Source organism: Arachis hypogaea, chromosome 14 (assembly GCF_003086295.3).
Source record: "Arachis hypogaea cultivar Tifrunner chromosome 14, arahy.Tifrunner.gnm2.J5K5, whole genome shotgun sequence".
NCBI lineage: Eukaryota > Viridiplantae > Streptophyta > Magnoliopsida > Fabales > Fabaceae > Arachis > Arachis hypogaea.
In genome coordinates this window covers 14166033-14189822 of record NC_092049.1, presented here as the reverse complement: position 1 = coordinate 14189822, position 23790 = coordinate 14166033, and the positions used below count along the sequence as shown (strand labels likewise).

General features: G+C 28.7%; 1 protein-coding gene across 1 annotated transcript; it reads right to left on the bottom strand.

Moving 5' to 3' along the window:
* Positions 1 to 17917: 17917 nt before the first annotated feature.
* Positions 17918 to 20427, bottom strand: LOC112740274 (ferritin-like catalase Nec2). The gene is made up of 3 exons (XM_025789043.2): positions 20099 to 20427; positions 19078 to 19309; positions 17918 to 18491 (listed from the first exon to the last, which is right to left on the bottom strand). Exons 1-3 carry the CDS (start codon positions 20419 to 20421, stop codon positions 18114 to 18116), a joined length of 933 nt encoding a protein of 310 aa, XP_025644828.1. The 5' UTR covers positions 20422 to 20427; the 3' UTR covers positions 17918 to 18113.
* Between the last annotated feature and the right edge of the window lie 3363 nt (positions 20428 to 23790).

The following is a 23790-nucleotide window of genomic DNA, read 5'->3' as shown; positions in this document are numbered from 1 at the left end:
GCAAGTTTGCCTCTGTGCACCTTAGCTTTTTCTTCTCCAGACAAGACGTGTACGACAGAGTATGGCCCACAGAGAGGGCGTGATGACTGTGATCCGATGTGCACCTGCTTTAGGTTGCTCCGTGCCCACTAGACCCGACAAATGTTAATTCCTCCGCCCTTCCCCAGTTTAAATGTTGTGTTTCAAAAGCCACAAATGAGTTTATCGTGGTCAGGGCAAGCCATACATCGATTTAATAGATACCATCAAGCCCTTTACTTGGAAAACCTTGGCTATTTGTGAAAGTTAAAACTAAATTAGTGGCGCGAATATTTTCCAACAGTGTATTACATAAAAAATCAAGCTATTTAATATTTTTTTTAACTACTGTTATAGTTGCAAGAAACTTATTCGATTGTTATATGTAAATCTAAACTTTATTTTACAATAATATATGGAAAAACTAAATCTCATATGGTATTGTAACAGATTCGTATAATAACATATTCCTTAAGATGAATATTAAAACATACTTTTATTCCTCTCAAAAAATAATATGTTATCACATTCTGTTCTTTCTAACATTAGTCCATTAGTTAATTACTAAATTTATGCTTAGTTTTCTAAATATAAGTGAAACTAACTCTTAGTTATGCACATCCTCGTTTTTTAGATAACCGGGAGTTAAAATTCTAACATTAACAGAATAAATTTAAAATAACTTATTGATATTGCCTGAAATTAGTTGAAAATCGTTGTTAACTTCCTATTCGAATTATAATTTACATGCTTTATTTTAAATGTTTTACGTCATTATTATAAATATAAGTAAAATTATTAAATTTGTTCTTTATATCATAAATCTTATTTTGCTCCTTCAAAAAATTAAAGGCAAGTAATAAATTAAAATGCAACTAAAATTACTCAATTACAACTTTCTGCAACTACTAATCTGAATAAACGTTTTCACAATTCTATGTAAATTGGTACTGCTAAGGAAATTAAAAAAAAAGATAGATAAAGGGTTTTTCCTACTAGACCTCTAAGAAACCTGTTCTTAGCAACCTAGGTCACCGGAAGGGGCTCCCTACTAGACCTTCAAAGAACTTGTCCTTGACAACCTAGATCAGAGGGATGAAAATTGAATCACTCAATCTTCTCCATGCAATCAGCGAAGCAAATCACTCACCTCACTCAATCACACTTAAAAAAACGTGCATAAAGCACTAAGGAAATTTTATTCATCAAAGTTATTCCAAATGGTCTCACCAGAGGTGTTTAAATAGGATCCTAACAAACTAACTAAAAGATAAGATAACTAATTTAAATCAGATTTGATCTTATTAGATTAGATCAGATTTGATTTAAATTTTAAAATCCTAAAGATATGATAACTAATTTAAATCAGATTTGATCTTATTAGATTAGATCAGATTTGATTTAAATTTAAAATCCCTAAAAATACTACTAAGCAAATCAGGAGTAATTCAAATCTTTCAACAAACTCTAACAACAAAACAAACTAACATAAATGCCTAAAAATTCAAAAATTAATAATAAATTATGTCTCTAATTGAATTTGAAAAGCATTATTGGGCTTCTTGCTGTCCTGACTTAGCCCAATGGGCTTTATGAGTTGTCGCCCTTTCAGCACCACTGTTTTTGAGACAGACTCTTGGTCTTCTAGATGTCCAAGACTGGCATGGCACAATTCTTCTAGAATTCAGATCCTTGAATATGACAAGATTATCATTCCGTCCCTTAGCTCTAAAATTACGAAAATGTCCTCCTGACCACATATCATTCTCTCCCTCTTCAAAAAGATTCGTCCTCGAATCTTGCATGAGATGCTCTTCGTCCCTCCAAGGAATCCAAACCCAATCTCCAGGTTTAAATACCATGGTTTGATGACTCTTCTCTACCCACTGAATTGTGGCTATGTCCTTCATGTGTGCAAGTTCAATCTTTCCAACCATAGTTTCACCATCTTGTTCAAAGTGTGCAATTTGTCTTCCTTTCTTTTCATCCATATTAATGCCTCTATAGTTGATCAGTGAATCTACAAAGCCTGAGAAAGTTGATATAAAAACACTAGGAATTTCATGGTTAGATGTATGAGAAACTAAGGACTCTGTGGATTTCAATGAGATTAATGCACTCTTGTCTAAGCTAGAACTTTCTAGATCTCTCTCACAAGTGTGTTTAATGAACTCAGTTTCTTTTTCGCTTATTGACTCCTCTCGCTCACTATTATCATCTTTTCTCTCAAAACTCTCGCTTTCAATCAAACATGGATTTTTTTTACTCAAACACTCATTCTCTTTCTCAATTTCTTTTCTCTCATATTTTTCAAATTGCTCACATCCCAAGGACCCAGTTGAGAAATTCTGCACTGTTGAATCTTCCAAGGATACATCACCCTCTACAGCATACTCAACAAAGTCTTTCATTTCTGGCTTTGAAGAAGAATGAAAGATAGGCGTAGAAGAATTCCTCTTGTTATGGCGATCTATCATTTGTTGCACTTGCTCCCAGTTAATGGCCAATTTGACCAAATCGTCCATGGTCGTCTAACGGTAACGTTGGACTGTATTTGCAAGTTCTTCGCGTAATCCAAACAAAAATCGATCCATAAGAACCTCAGGACTCCTTTTGATATTAGCCTTGTCCATCAAATATAAAAACTCCTTATGGTACTCCATCACTAATTGTGAACCTTGTTGCAACTTACAAAATCTTCCAAAAAATTCATTGTGGTAAGATGATGGTACAACTCGATTCCTCATGTGGTATGATGATGGCACAAACTGTCTCCTCATGATTTTCTTCATCATCTCCCAGCTGCAAATTGGGCTCTTTCTGTACCGTCTTCTAGATCTTCCCAATTCAGTCCACCATATACGGGCAGCATCGGAAAAATTGGCTTGTACCAGTTGAACCTTCTTTTCCTCTGAAAGGATGCAATTTGCAAAAAATGACTCTACCTTTCTTTCCCATTCGAAATAAGCTTCAGGATTGTTCCTCCCTTTAAATGCAGGGATTTTCAACCGAAAACCCTTTTTCACATATGAGATTCCGTCATCATCACTATCGTATTCAATCATATTTTTATTTATTTTTTTATATTTTTTTTCAGACACTGACTTAAAGATAGAATAAGTGCAAAAATAAAATTAAAAAAAAGATTTTTTTTCATTTTTTTTTGTTTGACTCTAACGTGAATTTACAGAAATTAAAGAAAAAAAAGGACTAAACAAGACCCATGGAACGTGTAGATAAATAAGAATTTACCTACGACCTGTAACTGATACTAGATGATAAGGAAATTAAAAAAAAAAATAGATAAAGGGTTTTTCCTACTAGACCTCTAAGAAACCTGTTCTTAGCAACCTAGGTCACCGGAAGGGGCTCCCTACTAGACCTTCAAAGAACTTGTCCTTGACAACCTAGATCAGAGGGATGAAAATTGAATCACTCAATCTTCTCCATGCAATCAGTGAAGCAAATCACTCACATCACTCAATCACACTTAAAAAAACGTGCATAAAGCACTAAGAAAATTTTATTCATCAAAGTTATTCCAAATGGTCTCACCAGAGGTGTTTAAATAGGATCCTAACAAACTAACTAAAAGATAAGATAACTAATTTAAATCAGATTTGATCTTATTAGATTAGATCAGATTTGATTTAAATTTTAAAATCCTAAAGATATGATAACTAATTTAAATCAGATTTGATCTTATTAGATTAGATCAGATTTGATTTAAATTTAAAATCCCTAAAAATACTACTAAGCAAATCAGGAGTAATTTAAATCTTTCAACAAACTCTAACAACAAAACAAACTAACATAAATGCCTAAAAATTCAAAAATTAATAATAAATTATGTCTCTAATTGAATTTGAAAAGCATTATTGGGCTTCTTGCTGTCCTGACTTATCCCAATGGGCTTTATGAGTTGTCACCCTTTCAGCACCACTGTTTTTGAGACAGACTCTTGGTCTTCTAGATGTCCAAGACTGGCATGGCACAATTCTTCTAGAATTCAGATCCTTGAATATGACAAGATTATCATTCCGTCCCTTAGCTCTAAGATTACGAAAATGTCCTCCTGACCACATATCATTGATGATAAGGATTTAATTGGGGTTTTAAGGGTTTAATATATTCCAAGTAATAAAATCCTAATGGAAGGGGATAAGAAAAGAATGACATCAAGAAGAGGAATTTATTGGCATAAAGAGACACAGCGGAAACATAAAGATAGATAAAGAAAAACAAAAGGATAGATACAGTTTTCCTACTAGACCTCTAAGATACCTGTTCTTAGCAACCTAGGTCACCGGAAAGGATTCCCTACTAGACCTTCAAAGAACCTGTCCTTGACAACCTAGATCAGAGGGACAAAAACTGAAAGAAACCACCACACAGATCACCTTAGTGTTGGATCCTCCAATCTTCCTCATGCAACAAGTGAAGCAAATCACTTACCTCACTTCTCACACAATAACAAGTGCTTAAAAGCAACTGAAATTTATTCATCAAAGTTATGTAAATTGTCTCACCAGAAGATGTTTAAATAGACCTCAACAAACTAGATAAAAGATAAGATAAGATAACTAATTTAAATCAGATTTGATCTTATTGGATCAGATCAGATTTGATCTAAATTTTAAAATCCTAAAGATATGATAACTAATTTAAATCAGACTTGATCTTATTAGATTAGATCATATTTGATTTAAATTTAAAAATTTCTAAAAATACTACTAAGTATAGCAGATAAAACAAGTCTTCTAACAACTTTTGACCACATAACAAACTTAAAACAAAAATCTAGGATTTTCGAAATTTAAAGATAAATTATGCCTTCCACTGAATTTGGAAAGCATTATTGGGCTTCTTGCTGTCCTGACTTAATCCAATGGGTCTTGCCCATTCTTCCTTAGTTAGAACTTGATGCAGCTCCATATGCATAAGCGCTGCTAGGTTCCCAAAGCTCTCCTTGAGCTTCTTTGCACGTGCTCTAGTGATGGGGCCCTCTAAAAGTGTGAAATTCCTATTCTGCCCTTGTGTCTTAGAATGCCCCTGTTGTCTTTCCGAGCATGTATCATTCCCTCCTTCCTCAAAAAGATTCGTCCTCGAATCTGTGCCCATATCAAAAGGAGAGAGATCAGAAACATTAAAAGTGGCAGAAACATTATACTCACCTGGTAGGTCAATCTTGTAGGCGTTGTTATTGATCTTCTCAAGCACTTGGAATGGGCCATCCCCTCTAGCATCAAGTTTAGACTTCCTCTGAGTAGGAAATCTCTCCTTCCTCAAATGTACCCAAACCCAATCTCCTATTTCGAAGACTATATGCTTTCGGCTCTTGTTAATCCTTTCTGTCATGGCTTTGTTCTTCTTCTCAATGAGGTCACGAGCCTTTGCATGTATTTCTTTAACTTTTTCAGCCTTGCTTGCTCCATCTAAGCTAATAAGATCACTCAAGGGTAGAGGCATTAAATCTAAGACAGTTAGAGGATTAAAACCATAGACAAGTTCAAAGGGCGAAAAACCAGTGGAAGAATGGATTGTTCGGTTATAAGCAAACTCAATAAAAGGTAAACAATCTTCCCAGGTTTTCAAATTCTTACCAACAACAGCACGCAACAAGGTTCCCAATGTCCTATTTACTACTTCAGTTTGACCATCAGTTTGAGGGTGACAAGTAGTTGAGTATAATAATTTTGTTCCCAACTTACTCCACAAAACTTTCCAAAAGTGACTTAAGAATTTGACATCACGATCAGAAACAATAGTTTGGGGAACACCATGTAAGCGCACAACTTCTCTAAAGAATAGGTCAGCAATATTTGTGGCATCATCAGTTTTATGGCAAGCAATAAAATGAGCCATTTTACTAAATCTATCTACCACAACAAAAATGCTATCTCGACCTCTCCTAGTTCTAGGCAAACCAAGAACAAAATCCATAGAAATATCAACCCATGGATGCATAGGAACAGGTAAAGGAGTATACAAACCATGTGGTAAGGACTTAGATTTAGCTTGTTTACAGGTAATGCATTTGGCACAAAATTTTTCGACATCTTTACGCATGTGGGGCCAGTAAAAGTGCTCAGATAAAATATCCAAAGTCTTATGCACACCAAAATGACCCATCAAACCCCACTATGTGATTCTAGAACAAGTAGCTCCCGAATAGAACAAGTAGGTACACAAATCCTATTACCCAGAAAAAAAAATCATCATGCTTGTAAAATTTGTTATGTGCACCATGTTCACAGGCAACATAGATAGAGGCAAAAGTAGAATCAGATGCATATAATTCCTTCATACACTCAAAACCCAACAGCTTAGAAGTAAGGGTTGTGATTAATGAATACCTTCTAGATAATACATCAGCAACCACGTTCTCCTTACCTTGCTTATAGGCGATTACGTACGAAAAGGATTCAAGGAATTCTATCCATTTTGCATGTCTCTTGTTTAGCTTCCCTTGACCCTTCAAGTGTTTGAGGGATTCATGGTCAGTATGTACCACAAATTCTTTAGGTAGCAAATAATGCTGCCACACTTCTAAAGCTCGCACCAAGGCATATAGCTCCTTATCATAAGTTGAGTAGTTGAGACGGGATCCATTCAACTTCTCACTAAAATAGGCGATTGCTTGCTTTTCCTGCATTAAAACAGCACCTATACCAATTCCGGAAGCATCACATTCGATTTCAAAAGTTTTAGAAAAATCCGGTAAAATAAGAATGGGGGCAGAACACAATAATTCTTTCAAGGTGTTAAAGGCAATTTCTTGTTCGTGATCCCATTTAAAGTTAACATGTTTCTTGATGATTTCAGTTAAAGGTGCAGCAATAGTAGAAAAATCTTTAACAAACCTCCGATAAAAACCCGCAAGACCATGAAAACTTCTAACATCAGAGATACTCTGAGGTGTGGGCCATTCTCTAATAGCCTTCACCTTCGCGTCATCTACCTCAATCCCTGTAGAACTTATCACAAAACCTAGGAATACGACTTTACTCAGACAGAACGAGCACTTTTGGAGATTAGCATACAATTTTTCCTTTCTAAGTACCTCTAAAACAGATTGAACATGCAAAATATGATCATCAAGGCATTTACCAGTTAAGGAAGATAAGGAAATTAAAAAAAAAAGATAGATAAAGGGTTTTTCCTACTAGACCTCTAAGAAACCTGTTCTTAGCAACCTAGGTCACCGGAAGGGGCTCCCTACTAGACCTTCAAAGAACTTGTCCTTGACAACCTAGATCAGAGGGATGAAAATTGAATCACTCAATCTTCTCCATGCAATCAGCGAAGCAAATCACTCACCTCACTCAATCACACTTAAAAAAACGTGCATAAAGCACTAAGAAAATTTTATTCATCAAAGTTATTCCAAATGGTCTCACCAGAGGTGTTTAAATAGGATCCTAACAAACTAACTAAAAGATAAGATAACTAATTTAAATCAGATTTGATCTTATTAGATTAGATCAGATTTGATTTAAAATTTTAAAATCCTAAAGATATGATAACTAATTTAAATCAGATTTGATCTTATTAGATTAGATCAGATTTGATTTAAATTTAAAATCCCTAAAAATACTACTAAGCAAATCAGGAGTAATTCAAATCTTTCAACAAACTCTAACAACAAAACAAACTAACATAAATGCCTAAAAATTCGAAAATTAATAATAAATTATGTCTCTAATTGAATTTGAAAAGTATTATTGGGCTTCTTGCTGTCCTGACTTAGCCCAATGGGCTTTATGAGTTGTCGCCCTTTCAGCACCACTGTTTTTGAGACAGACTCTTGGTCTTCTAGATGTCCAAGACTGGCATGGCACAATTCTTCTAGAATTCAGATCCTTGAATATGACAAGATTATCATTCCGTCCCTTAGCTCTAAGATTACGAAAATGTCCTCCTGACCACATATCAGGTACGGAATGTAGAGGTGGAGGACAAATGTGAAGTCGTGCCATTCTTCGCAATAGAGAGCGAGAAGAGTTTTCTATTTTACGACATAAACTCCAAATTAAATAATTAACATCTTTATCCTATCCAAGTACTATATATTTTCTTATATCTTAATATAACAAAATAAAAAATAACAAAATATTGATTTCATTGTCATATCAAAATAAGACTATTCAAAAGGTTCATACGATTTTTTAATCAAAATAAAACCATTTATAATACGATTTTTTTTTATATTTTATCACTCTATTTTTATTATTAAATCTGTATTTAACATTGTATGTGGTCTGAAATTTTAGTTTTAACTGAAATTTTAATTTTAATTTTATTTTTTTCACATATGTTTGGTTTTTATATAGTTTGCTATTTTTTTTATACTACAGCAAGTGTTAGACCCAACACAATATACATGAGACACATTTTACATTCTTTTTCTCTTTTCACCTACCATATCATATACAATAAAACACTAAACACTAACTATATAATTATTTTTTCACCCACCAAGATCCTACACAACAAAATATTTTATTTTATGTTTATTTTTTACACTACCCACGCCGTATACGTGAAACAAAGCCTGAATCCTCATTTACATGAGATAATTAAGTTTAAAATACAATTTTATTGTTCCTTATTTGATATAGTACAATAATTACACTTTAAATAAAAAAATATCAGTATATTATTATATATAAGAAACTGTCTGATATAATAAAGAGAGAATAATAAAATTATAGTTTAAACTTAATTATCTTAATTAAATGATGATTAAGGATTCATTTCACATAAATTGGTAGTTTAAAAAAATTTATATAACGTAAAAATATTTTGTTGTATAGAATATGGTTGGTGAAAAAATTATTGTATGATTAGTGTTTAATGTTTTACTGCGTATAATATAGTTGGTGAAAATAGAAAATAAATATAAAATGTGTGTCATCTATTTTTTGGTTGGGGTCTAAAACTTGCTGTGTTATTAAAAAACATTGCAAATTATACAAAAACAAAACCATATGTAAAAAAAATAGAACTAAAACTAAAATTTCATACCACATCCAATGTTAAACACAAACTTAACACTAAAAATTGTTACTGAGTGTTTTATATAATTTAGGTAACGTGCCCAAAAATTAATATATTGAATGTTCAACAAAAAATCATTTTAGTATATTTTTGTCTTGACTAGTAAAAAAATTTTTGGCTCATACGTCACGGTTATTACACAGATCTTATATATATTTTTAATGTATTGATTGTAGGTTGAATGGAAGAAGAAATACAACGCACAAATCTCCTTAAATTGTTTATGACAGAAGACAATGACAAAGATGCATTTATATTTTAATATTCTTAATTATTACGAATTTTATAGTTTTTTTTTATATAATCTTGACACAGGACATGAATACAACAATTTATAATTGACAGATAAATAATATATAAAATTAAATTTTTTTAATTTTTTTATATTTAAGTTATAATTTATTGATATAGAATTATACATTATATTTCTGTTAATTAACTCAGACATGAACTTTTGGTGTCTCCAGCTTCAACTTCAAAAATAGACTATATTATTAATGAATCGATCCATAAGCCAAACTCATCCTTAATTAGGATATATATTATGAATGAATTTCATATATTTATAAATCGAAGATACTCATCTCGATTTGTCTTTACTTCTACTAATTTAAATCATATTGATTCAATTTAGCACCAAAAAAACTAAATCGAATTTGGTCAATTCAATTTACATAAATTTTTGCAAGAAATTTGTGCATGGGACATGCACTCGTAACTTTTTTTATTTGGGACTTTTCGATAACACTAAATCCTACTTGATTTATTAATATTATTTATCCAAAAAAATATTCTGTCTTTTAAGCTTAAGCTTAAGCTTAAAATAATATTTTTATTTTCTTTTATTCTTTTAAATTTTTTCCTGCTTATAATCATTTAACATCCAACTCAAAAGTAAGGTAAACTCAAATAAAAATAAAAAAATGAAAAAGATATTTAACCCAAACAGAATTTTAATTTTTTTTTCCCGCTTTCTTCTTAATTATGGAGCACTACAATTACATAAACAAACTTCTTCTTTTTCTCTTAATAAAACTCCCTTAAAACTCCATATAATTTTAGAACACAAAATCACGTATTAATTTAATTAAGTCATTTATCTAAATTGATTCTTAAATATGTGTTGGTTCCTTTCTTTTATTTAGTTCTACCTTTCTTATTTTCTGAATTAACATTTATTTATTCAATTCCTTTACCCTTTGACGTGCAATTTGTTAAAAGTAATACCATATCATTTAAAGAAATAATTTAGCAATGGAAATGATGTTCTAAATCGACAATCATTCATAAAAGTATTTGTAATTAATTTAAAAAAATACGGTAAAAATTTAAAAATATCAACAACAAAATTAGATTCTTATTTTAAACTATTATTTCCTTACCTTTAACATTTGTTCATTTATTATTTTGTTAATAAATTTTTTGCTAAAAAAATGTGTTAATATAAAAAAATTATAATATTAAATGATTAATTCATTCAAAAGTAAATCTAAAGAATCAACAACAAAATGAATTTATTATTTTTCCAATTTTTTTTGTTTACTGTTATAGAATGTCATGAAAAAAAAAAACCAACTATATATATGACATCAAATTTTTTAAATTTGCATGATAATACAGTAATTTATTTCATGTTAATCGTGTATAAAAATTAATTATTAATTTAAAAAAATTTAAATACCAAATCATATGCTTAATAAAAATATATTTTGTCATTATAAAGTATTTAAAATATATTTTTAAAACAAATCAACTAAACATATTTTTAATATTTTCTATATCTGAAAATCTATCTTCTTTTTTAAAAAATTGTTAAAAATTTTATACTGTGAAAACTGAAAAGTTAAACATAAAATTTGTTTTTGTTAAAATAAAAAAAAAATCAAAAAAGAAAAATAAAACAATTCGCAACCAAATGCTTTCAAAACCTCCATTCCACACGTGCTTTTCATTGCTGCCTCCAATTAAACAAACTGTCTTTATCTCACCTGCAATGAAAGAGCAGAATTTACATTCCATGATTTTCCATACATTGAACAATAGTTTGCTTGTACACCACATGACTAAATCTTCTTTATATTTATAATCATTATCCTATTTTAGCAGGACACATCACGCCATTCCTGCAGAAGATGAAATCTACACAAAATTTGTTACCTGTCACCTACAATAGAGAGATTGCTTTCGGCGTGAAGCCAGTCATCAATAATAAAATTCGCTGCTACATCTGCGTTGATGTATCTACACACAACTCGGACTAGGAGGCGCGAATGGAATAATACTGAAACGTAGGGGTGTACATGAGCTGGATCACACCGGGTTTGACTTAACTCAGATCCGACTCGAAATATAGACCGGGCCTAATTTTTAGACCCTAATCCGATTCTAGACCCGATGAAACCTACGCACCTTTGGGTCGGGTGAAAATTGGATAAAAACCAGGTGAAAATTGAATTTTTAGCATGTAAAAATCACCTAATCTCCAACCAATATTTCACAATTCACATAGTAAAATTCACTTAAAAAATATAACAAGAACCAACCATTCTCTAAAATTAAAGCATAACCATAATCAATACTAATATTGTCTAATAGCACCAAATATTTAAATAAATACAAATAACACAATATTATGCATTAGTCTAAAGTCTTATGCAATTTAAACATAAAACATTAACTTATAATCTTATAATGACTAATAACACAAAATGTTAAGGTTTACAATATTTAAATTTCACATATGAATAGCCATCATCCATCACTAATAACACAAAATATTAATTGTGTATAATGACCGGGCCACCGGATCGAATTCGGGTGACCCGAGCTATGGCCCAAACCCGACCCGAAATAATGACCGGGTCTATTTTTGAGACCCTTACCCAACCTTAGACCCGATAAAATCATACTAAATTAACTCCTAAAGTATTCGGAACCGAACCAAATCTTCAGACCGAGCCGAACCATATACACCCCTACTGAAATGCAAGTTCCGTTTGATCCCATCCATGACACATCAATGGCCACGATCTAACTATAAAATCTAATGATGGAAGACACTTCCAGACGTTTCCGATTTTTTTTATCCTCACTCTTGACCACGCGTTGGCACAAAGGGTTTGTACAAATACATTCTAATCCTAAGATTTTTTAAAAATATTGTAACCCTGTGGTGTGTGCCTCTTGGTCCCACCACCATATATGTGAAGGGTAAATTATTGAAGTTTTTGAAACTTAATTAAAAAAAAAGTGAAAATAAAATAAATAGTATCTTATTTTTTAACATTTATTTTGTATTTTTATTTTTTAATAATTTTTTACCTTCAAACATCTTATAAAAACAATGAAAATGCTAATTGCACTTATGCATTAAATAACATGTCCACCGTTTATCACTCCTAATTGGTTATGCAGTTAGTAGGACCATCGTTTACCTTCCATTTATTCCGAATTACATTATTTTTTTTGTATGATATTTTGATTGAATTTACGTTATAATAATATTTCACTCATATTCTAATTATTTTTTGTAAATTTAATTTTGATTAAAAATAAAATTATGTTAATACGACTTATGTTTAGTAATTTTTATATTAAAATAGATGATAATAAATTAAATATTATTTAAATTATATTACTGAAAATTACTTTTACAAGACAAAATACTAAAAAAAAATATAAATTTAAAGAATTAATTTATCTTATCTTATCATATTAATTTAGATTTTTTAAATAAATTTTATTAACCAACTTTATAATAACAATTAATATTTACTTGTTAAATTAACAAATACATATTCTAATAGACAAAATATCAAAAACAAAAAACATATATGAATAATATATCAAAATATACTTTATTAAATTATATTATCTATAATTTTTTTATTATTCTTAGTTTTCTTTTATTTAGTATTCTTTTATACTGTAGATTTTTATTACTTATAATTCTATTATTATTTATAATTAATTTTTTATTTATTTAGTATTCTTTTTTATTTATTCGCTAACCCCTCCATTATTCATAACTATATCGATCTATTATTACAACCACTAACACATGCTTATAAGAAACCAAGTTATACCAATCAAAACCACATGGGAGATCAGGTTCAAAACTCCAGAAAGGGCAAAACTCCAGAAAACTCAACTCATCGTTCCTTGGTTAACGGGAGATCAGGTTCTTGTCTATCCTTGCTCTGCAATTTACTAGCGCCACCACATAAGCTACCTTGACGATCTCAGCCATCCACATATTTAATTCAATATCTACACGGTTTAGAATCATGTCATACCAGTATATCAAAAAAGTACACTGATACATTGGAAAATCTTCCTATGTCATAATCTATATAGTATATAGTATTGTAAAATAGTTTTGACTTCTCAATAGTTACAATAATCTTGAATCTACTACTTCCTCCAAAAAAAAAAAGTAATATAAGATAAATTTTTTTAAAACAATATGATACACAAATACACAATCTTCTTCTATAACGATATTCCTCGTTTCACAATTCCCTAATAATACACTTTTCGTTTATTACTTTAATGTTCAAAACAATGTGGTACTTTCTGTTTAAAAGTGTGTTGAAAATAAATTATGATTATAATATTCTTAATTAGTTATTGATTTTTGCCTTCCCCCCCTAAAGTTTGATGAAAATAAAACATACAATATGTAATTATAATTTTGGGATCAAGAATATTAATATATAAGAAAATATGTTAGAACTATAAGAATATCAAATTTGACATTGAAGGTAAAGTTATGATAGGTTCAATTTGTCAAAGAGGGAGTTGAATGGATCAAATATAATATTTATTAAATTTCTGCTATCTGTAATTAAACTTTCATAATATTTACGCATATTACAGAAAATCTAATATAATGGTCTCAAGCATTTCTTCTCTTTTCTAATTTATCCCGTGATACTAAGAAAGACAAATTAACAAGACGCAAATAACAGAATTTGAATGTTATGCAATAGATATATAATGCGTTAAGAAGATAGAAGAAGAATAGTAAACGACTAATAATATTTATGGTTAATATGTATCTTCAGTCCCCGCAATGTAAAATTTGTCATGAATATCAAAATGAGGAATACTAGGGTTCAGTAATTTTGGTATTTTGTAATTATCAATTGGTCGTCAATAATATTTTTAATGGTGTGAAATTACATCCAATGATAAAAAATCACTTACTTTTCTTTTGATGGTTAAGTGTTGGCCAAAAAACATAAAAATTACTGATTCTCTAAACTTTTCCTTTATGAAAATAAGCTATAAATACCAACGTCATAAACTCATCAAGATAAAAATGATTGCAGCAAAATTATAAGCCAAGCACAATGCAAAATCGACAAGACCAGAGCATATATTATAACATCCGAATTTTTGAAAATTAAATAGTGAGTTATTCATGATTTATTATTTTATAAAAAATTATTCTCCTAAAAATAATTAAATTAAATTGTATGATATTTTGAGTTTAAAATTTATTAAAATTTTTAAATTATTTTTTATTGTAATAAGATATTTCAAACAAATATATATATACTATTATTATTATTATTATTATTATTATATAAAGTTCTTTAGTTACATTAAGTAAAGTTCCTTAGCTACATTATATTATATATATATATATATATATATATATATATATATATATATATATATATATATATATATATATATATATATATATATATTAGTTGGCGGAAAGCCATTAAGAAAATGGTAAATAAACAAAAAGAAACAAATGAGACTTATGTATGCATTGACACACAATCATTTTCATCTCATTAGTCATCATCATCCAGCTTTAGCTAAGCTCATTTGCATGCACGATGAGCAATAGAAGAAGAAAGAGTGACCGAGAGAGAAAGAGAGAGAACCGTAACCACCAAAACTTTCGGTTTCGATTTCTTGAAATTCGTAACTCCAATTAAAAATTTAATCTGGTAAAATTGTTCGTATCCTCTTTTTTTACGTATTGGTGTCATTTTTTATCAGTAGAAGTCGACAATAACGTAGTTTTTCTGTCCTTTGTGTTCGGCCAACTGAAATTCTAGGAGGCACAGATGATTTTTTACGCTTTTTTCTTCAGCAGCTCAGTTAAAAAATTTCTCCGGAACTTTCGTTGATTTTAATTTCATACGGAGGTAGGAAATTTCATTTTTAAAATTATAAGTTTTTAATTTAAGAATGCCAAAATATTTATTGAGTAATTACAAATAATTTACACGTATTTTATGTGTCTAATTGATGAAATTAGTTGTAATTGTGAGTGTTGGTCAATTTGATATTGTTTGTTAAATTGAAATATGAATTGAGTTTATGAATTGGGTTTGAATTGAGACTGTGTTTGATGTTGGAATTTAAGGTTATGAAAGTGGATGGTAACTGATTTTGGTATTAGTATGATGGTGAATAGATACTGAAGAAGGACTGGTAAAAATATGCGAGAAGGTGATTTTGGTTAGTATTAAATGTTAAACAAGTATGGTCGGAGGGATTTGTAAAGTTTGAATGAAAAAATGAATTTTCTTAAATTTCAAAAGCAAAAGATTTGAAACAAGCTAATTTTATTGAAATTGAAAGAGACTTAACTTTAAAGAAAATGATTTGATTCTATTTGATATTTTGAACGGCATGAATATTGAAACTAATTTGTTACTTGGAAATGTTTTATAAAGGGTTTGAAAGGTGGTTAGGTTGGAACCCTTGAAGGGTGGCAAAGCCCGAATTTTAGAAGAAATGCTGCCGAAATTTTATAAAATTTGAGGTTTTATTTGAAAAGTTATTTTATAAGATTTGGTTTTGGAAAATTAAATTATTTGAGATTTATTTAGTTGAAAAAAGGTGTATTCTATTTTTAAACTCGATTTATTAAAAAAAACATAATGTTTTAAATCCAATTTTGTAAGGAGAGATTTTGTTTTAAGGGTTGTTTTGAGCTCGGTCTTTTAAGAAAAGGAATCTCTGCCACAGAAGAGCAGAGAACAAGGATTTAAAGAATATATTAACTTAAATAGATTGTCTGCCACAGGAGAGTAGATGTGACATTGTTTGGGCCTTAGTGCCAAATATAAAGTGGGGACGCCCACACACTGAGAACTATTTTTTAGATGTACGCTTATTGATTTGGAAAGTCACATTGTATGCGGCCTAGCCGTACGACTTATAAGCACACTGTATGCATCTAAAAAGCCATATCTAGGACTTGTGCCCGGATAATGTCGGGAGCGGGTAGGCAACTGACACATGAGCTCATGGCCTGCGTTAAGGATAGACATGCATCATGTTGTTTGCACATTTGCATTTGATTGCACTTGCTTGTCTTATTTTTTTGTGATTGTGCTGTTTGTCTTGTTGTGACTTGCTTGTACATTGAATTATTGAATCTCTTGCTTGTACTATTTATTTGTGAATGTATTAAAGTGATTACAAATTGACATTTGACTGAGGATTAACTATGTGGTTGAGAGACGGGTAATGTGACTAGTTTTATATTTAAAATTTGTTGTGAGTTTAGATATTTTAAAAAGAGGTAATTAGTTAGCTAAAGTAGAACCAAGAGTATTTTCAAAAGGTTTGATAAAAATATAGTTTTATTGAGTAAAGTTAATTATTTGCACTTTATTTCATTACTTTTACGGCATTTCCATTCCCTACTAAGAACGTGTGGTTTGTTCTCACCCCAAAATCTTCCACCCTTTCAGTGACACAGGTTCGAAGACTCAGCTTGAAGTTGCGGACGGTTATTAGTTTTATTTGAGTTAAGTTATGAGTTGAGTTGCTTTCATAGAATTCCTTCGCCTTTGTTATTTTATATTTTATTTTATACAGAGTGATAGGAATGGTATTCGAGTTTAATATTAAATTTATTTGTATAGCGCTTATTATTATTAATGAATATTAGTGTTTGAAGATCTCTTGATATGTGATTTTAGTTAGTAAAAATAAGATTTTTTTTTCTTCTGATTTTTTTCTCAAAAACTAAAACGCGATATCGACGTAAAGGCTCAATAGCAAATTTATAATAAAAAAAATCAGATCTGTAATGCCTTACTTTTGGTACGATCATGACGTGTTAAAAATTAGGGTATTACATATATATCATCTATTAAAAATCTTAACGGCTTTTGCTTTATATAGTGTCCTCTCAACTCTGATCTCATCCTAGCTTATGTTGCTTAAACCTTATGTCCCAGCTTGTTACAAGCATATTATATTTTTGTGATACATTACATAGCATATTAAGAGGAGGTTGTTTGACAGAAAATTATATTTATCATATTGTTGATTTAAAATTATACATTTTCCTTTGTAAAGTAACATAATAATATAGTTATTATTGAACATTTTCTACATAAATCTTTTCACAAAAATATTAATAAGTGTATATAAAAATCAGCTATCATCATAATTAATCATTATATATTTATATATAAATACATCTAATATTTAATTTTTTTAATATATATTTTATATTCTAATATATATTTTATATTAATAATTAATTTTTTATAGTTAATTTTTATATATACTTAACATTGATTAATTTTTCAATCCTTTTCACCACCATGTTTCTGTTTTGAAATTAAATTTTAAAATAATAAAAAAAAATACAAGGGAATCATAAAACTAATTAATTAAGGAAAAAGGAAAAGTTTAATTACCTACTAAATTTATAGGATATATCATATATGTATAGAATATGTTTTCAAATCATATGATCTTTTTTATATTCAAATTTTCTAATAACCCGGTACATATAATATAACATGCAACCAATAATTGTTCAACAAAATATAGCATTGTTGATTATTTTATGGTGAAAACTTAGGTGCAGTCAACTTCATGTGAAGTTGATAATTGAAAGCCGTTAGATAAAAATTTAGTCAAATTAGTTAACAACTTTCAACAATCAGCTTCACGTGAAGCTGACTGGAGCTGAGTTTTCAGCTTATTTTATTCATTAGATGATTATAACTATTTATAACATATAGATATCGTGATTAGCATCAAAGAAGCCGAAAAGAATCAGCTAGAACACCAGAAGCTCCATTAGGGAAGAAACCACCAGGAACACTTTCATTTCCGGTGCCATAAACTATCCTCAACAATGCTTGTGGAGATCTATCATATGAAAGAGAATCATTGTTAGCAGAAAGAACATTGCCAGTGACTCTGCCCTCAGCACCTTGCTCAATAGGTACAACAAGGCCTTCATCTTTCACACCTTCCTTCCCTAACCGGTTCCGAAGATCCGAGATTCGATTCGTAAACTCTGCCACACTCACTCCATCATATGGCGTTACTATCTCGTCTCGCCGTTCGTATAGCAGCGTTCGGATAATCGCATCTTGCCCGGCGTCTATACTTAGAATTCTTGCACCAAGCTGCACTTGCATTGCACCATCAAATACTGTCAATTAGGTCTGTAAATATATTTGATTATTTTAGGCTTCAGAGTTTATAATTTTTTTTTTATTATTAGGTTTAATTCTTAACCATTAGATTAAGTTCTTACTTTGTTTCTAACTTTGAATCGTATTATTTTTATGAAATGATATTTTATTTTGTCGTATTTTAATTTTTTATTAAAATTAATTTTTTTTAAATATCCTTTTTTATTATAAGTTTTTTAGATAACGGTATAAATCATAATTATAATAAGGTGAAAATTCAGATGCAATTAACTTCATGTGATGAAGTTGATAGTTGAAAGCCGTTAAATGATTTAAATAATTTGACTAAATTTTTATCTAATGGCTCTCAGTTATCAATTTTACGTGAAGTTACTGCACCTAAATTTTTACCAATAATAATAATAATAATAATAATAATAATAAAAGAAAAATAGTAATTTTAGAAAAATAATTCAATTTTGACTAGAAAATAAAAAAATATATATTAAATATTAAAAACAAAGTTAAAATTTAAGTGTTTAACATTAAAATAATACTTTATAGTTATTACTATTACCGTTTTGGCGGCTGGAGTTAGGAGCAGTGCATTGGCATTAACTAAGCCAGTAAGACCAATATATGGAAAAAAATAAGATGCAAGCAAAAAGTTTGTGTCATTGGCATAGGGATCAAATGGAGGCACAAGTTGTCTTCCAAAGGCATTATCCATGAATTCTGCAAAAGTTGCTGAGCTTATATTCACCAATGGCCTTGCGATCCCACCATTGATCACTGTCCTCTTTATTGCCCTGCAACCAAAATTAATGTTACCAAAGTTATATATAATATTATGTGTATATTAAAATGATAGTATTAGATATCTAAAATTATATAATTATTCTAGAGATAATTAATGAATATTAAATAAATTAATTTTAAAATACTTGAATTGATTTTATTATCTCCAAAATATTATTATAAATTGAATAGGTATTAAATCAATAAAATGAAAAATTTAAAGTTTAAAAGTTCAACTAAAATTAAATTAGATATAATAAAATAATATATTTATATATAAATTATATATTTTTTTAAATTTATATTTTATTATTTTAAATTATTAATAATTAAATGAATTTAACTAATGAACTGATTTTTTTAATCTGTTTTTAATTTTTTTTTATCCAATTTGTTCCTAATTTATTTTTTATTTGAACCAATCTGATTTGTTAACTGATTTAGGTTAATTCGATTCGGTTCGATTCCCATCATGATAATCAAAAATCAGTTATACATATTAAATATTTGTTAAAATATAAAATATATATTAAAATTATATAGAATGAAATAGATTTAATTATTTTATTGATTTTAATTTTATTAAATTTTTAATTAAATTTTTATATTTTTTTAATTAAGTCTTTGTATTATATTTAATTTTGTAATAAATTATTTTTTATATTAAAAATATTAAAATTAACAGAATATTTCTTTTAAAATATATACAGTCAAATATCTAATTATAAATTTAATAAAAATATAAAGACTAACAGAATAATTAAGTGATACAAGATATTGATTGTTACGAGAGAACGAACCTTATACGTCCAACGTATTGGTAACCAATCTGGGAGAAAATATCCTTAACAAGGGGACTAAGATTGGCCACACTGGCACCAATAGGAGAGGGTCCACCATCTACTAAATTTGGAGCAACCTCGTCTAATCCAAAACCCAATGCTCCATGCAATAAGTACTCAGCAGTGCAGTAATCAAAATTCAAAGCAAATGCAAAAAGAAGATCTTCAGTTGATGCAATAATTGTGACTGATCTCACAAGAACTGCATTAGGAGAATAAGAGAGGAGCACTAGTAGTAGAGCAAAGAGTTTGGTGGATTTTGAAATAATCTTAACAGCCATGTTTTTCTTTTTAGAATATTTCTTTTTTGTTGATGTTGCATGCATGCATGTACCTCTCTATATATAACAATGAATGAAATGTCACGTGGCAAAATGCATGTTGCTTTTAGGGTAATTGAGTTTGAGGGACTAAACGAGTAGTCTTATATTATTCTTTTTTCTGAACTTCTGGTTGGGGTAGCTTTGAAAGATTAACTTGGATTTGTGCCTAGTTAGTTTATTTCGTACCTAGAGAGTGAAGCAATGATGAATAGTACCAAATACAAGAAAATTTCTTCGGTCTTCTAAGAGAAAATAAATACTCTTAGCTATACATAGTGTTTTAGTATATATAATTAGCTAGGCTATGTACATGGTACAAGGAAATTCTTAATTATCTAATTTATATACATGGGATAAAATATTGAGAATAAATTTTTTAATTTCGACCTATAATTAATTAATATTTTTTTTTCCTTTTACAATGGTCGTACCAATAATATTGGATCATCCATTATATGTGCGTGTATCGATAATTTTGCAAATAAATATAAAAAAAATTTTGTCTCTATGAAATTTTTATATCTAAATTATCTAAAATCTAGGGATAATAATATGGCAACTACTCCCATGAAGATGCCAAAAACATCTTCTCATGATGATCTTTATTTAAAAAGTGTAACTTATTTGTTTAGTAACACTTTGAATAAAAGTAACACTTTTACTTCAAATAAAAATTAAACCCTATAATCTATCATCCAATGATTAAAATAAAATATCTTCACATGATAACAATCATAAAATTTTCATTGGAGTACCCACCTAATAATATACCCAACCTACAAGTATCTATATACCCAACCTACAAGTATCTATCCATTTAGCAGTGCCTACTTGGATGGGAATTAAACTCTCTGATCTCTACAAGAAAAGGGAGTTTGAGTGCTGCTTAAAGTGGCAATAGGATGGATTTTTGTCCGTACTGATTCTGGTCCGCCTTCCAATAATTCGTATAAAATTTATTCTATTTTTATTTGTAAAAGGTTGAATTTTAATTTGTTTCTGTGAATATTCGTTCCGTCCTTACCTATTCTTATAATTATTAAAATCTAATAAATTAAATTAAATTTTAAAAATTATATAATTATCATCACATACATAATATAAATTTAGGTAAAAATTTAAATATGATATAATATTATTAATTATTTTACTAATTATTTTACATATATTATATATATTATATATATTATATATATACAAAAACCAGTAGGAACAAGTATTACCTAAATCCAACCCCACCCCGTCTCACCCAAAATTTGGTGTGGCAGAAAATTTGCCCCGCACCAGAATAAGTAAGAACAGAGTAGGTATCTGTGAGTTCGAATAGTGTTGATACCTCTAATGCTGCTCTCGTCAAATCTGTCTTTACCCATCCTATATTACATCTAATAAAAAAATATTTTATTATATATTTTGTATAATGATTAATTTTTATGTACATATAATATGATTGATAGTTAATATATCTAAATATTTAAAATACAATCCTATGTGTTTAATATATATATATATATATATATATATATATATATATATATATATATATATATATATATATATATATAATTTTTAATACAATTTTTTTTTGTATTTTTAAATATAGTTATAGGTATATAAAAATAAAATAAAAAACTTCTCTCTTCAATAAATTGTAGAAAAAGGTTTGAGTTAGCTAAAATTCGGCCCAACCCTAGTCTAGCGAGCATAATTATTTGTAATTTTTTACATGTCTATTTTAATTTTGTTTAACTTTGAAAATAATACTTGTTTGAATATTTTTAATTGCAAAATAATATAAAAATCCTTTTTTTTATCTCATTCCACCTATTAATTAATCAATTAAACCATGAAATATTAAAACATTCTCGGTTTACTTTATCAAGAATAATACGTGCAAACTAAAAATTAATTAACCATCATATATTTGTGTATCAATATATATATTTGTGTATCAATATATAATATATAATAAGATTTAATGGTGTTGTTTGATTTATATCGTCGACCACATCTGAGATAAGACTTTATTGTTATTATTTTTGTTGTATTTATGATAAATATATTTGTTGTTTAATTTATTTTTAGATAAATTTTATCTAATCTTCTCTAAAATAATATATAACTTATCTTCTATAACATGTCAACTTCTAATTGGATAATATTTTAATCTAATAACTAACTATATTTATAACTTGAATTACTTTAATTTAATTAATATTAATATTTTAACTATAATAAAGTTATTTTGTAATTAAGTTATTATTTAAAATAGATAGTTATATAATCTTTTAAAATATTAATAATCAAAACTTAATCTTTCATGTATTGTGCAATCAAAGAACACTCATCATTATTATGTATCTTCGGTCTCCACCACCAATACACATATCGATATGCAGAAAGTACTAAGCCATCCAACTTCCTACACTAAACTAGAAGACAGTATTGACACTATTGTTCCAATTTTACTTCCTCAAAATTGTGTATCAAAGTTTTGATCTTAAAGTGTTTCAATTTTCTGTATTAGAATAAAAAAAAATTTATATTAGTTTTAGAAAAAAGCATACACTTCAGCCTTGTTATTTTAATATTTTATAATGATACTCTATGATAGTTAAATAATAAATATTCATGAGTCATTATATATAATTGAATTGTAGCATCAACCATAGTCATCAGAACGATGGACATAAAATAAAATTTTCGTTAAAGGCTGAGAAAAGGCAAAAACAGAATGAGAGGGAAGGAGATTTTGAGGACAGCAGCGTTGCTTGTGTCGCGACGGAGATGCTTTCGAGGACGGCGACAGCATGATAGGGACGGAACACCCAATGAAGTGGTGATGCTTGGAAGACGCAATGATAATAAAGAATGAGAAGGAATAAAACTTATTATAAAGAGAGACAGTTAGAGTACCGGATTTGGAGAATGAAGTTTTTTATTTTTTTTTATTTTTTCTATATTTGGAGATGAAAATAAGCTCTGGTTATTAATATTTTAAGAAATTATATAATTATTCATTTTAAATAATAACTTTATTATAAAATGATTTTACAATTGTTAAGATATTAATTCTAATTAAATTAAAGTAATTTAAGTTACAAGTATAGTTAGTTATCTTATTAAAATAACATTCAATTAGAAATTAATACATCATAAAAGATAAATTATATGTTATTTTAGAGAGAGTTAAATAAAATTCACCTTATTTTTAATATGTATTTTATATTTTATTATATATTTTACATGTAGCTGATTTGATAGCAAATTTTTGTTGGAAATGTAGCGTGGTTGTTACTTTATTCTATCTCTTTGATTGAATCCAGA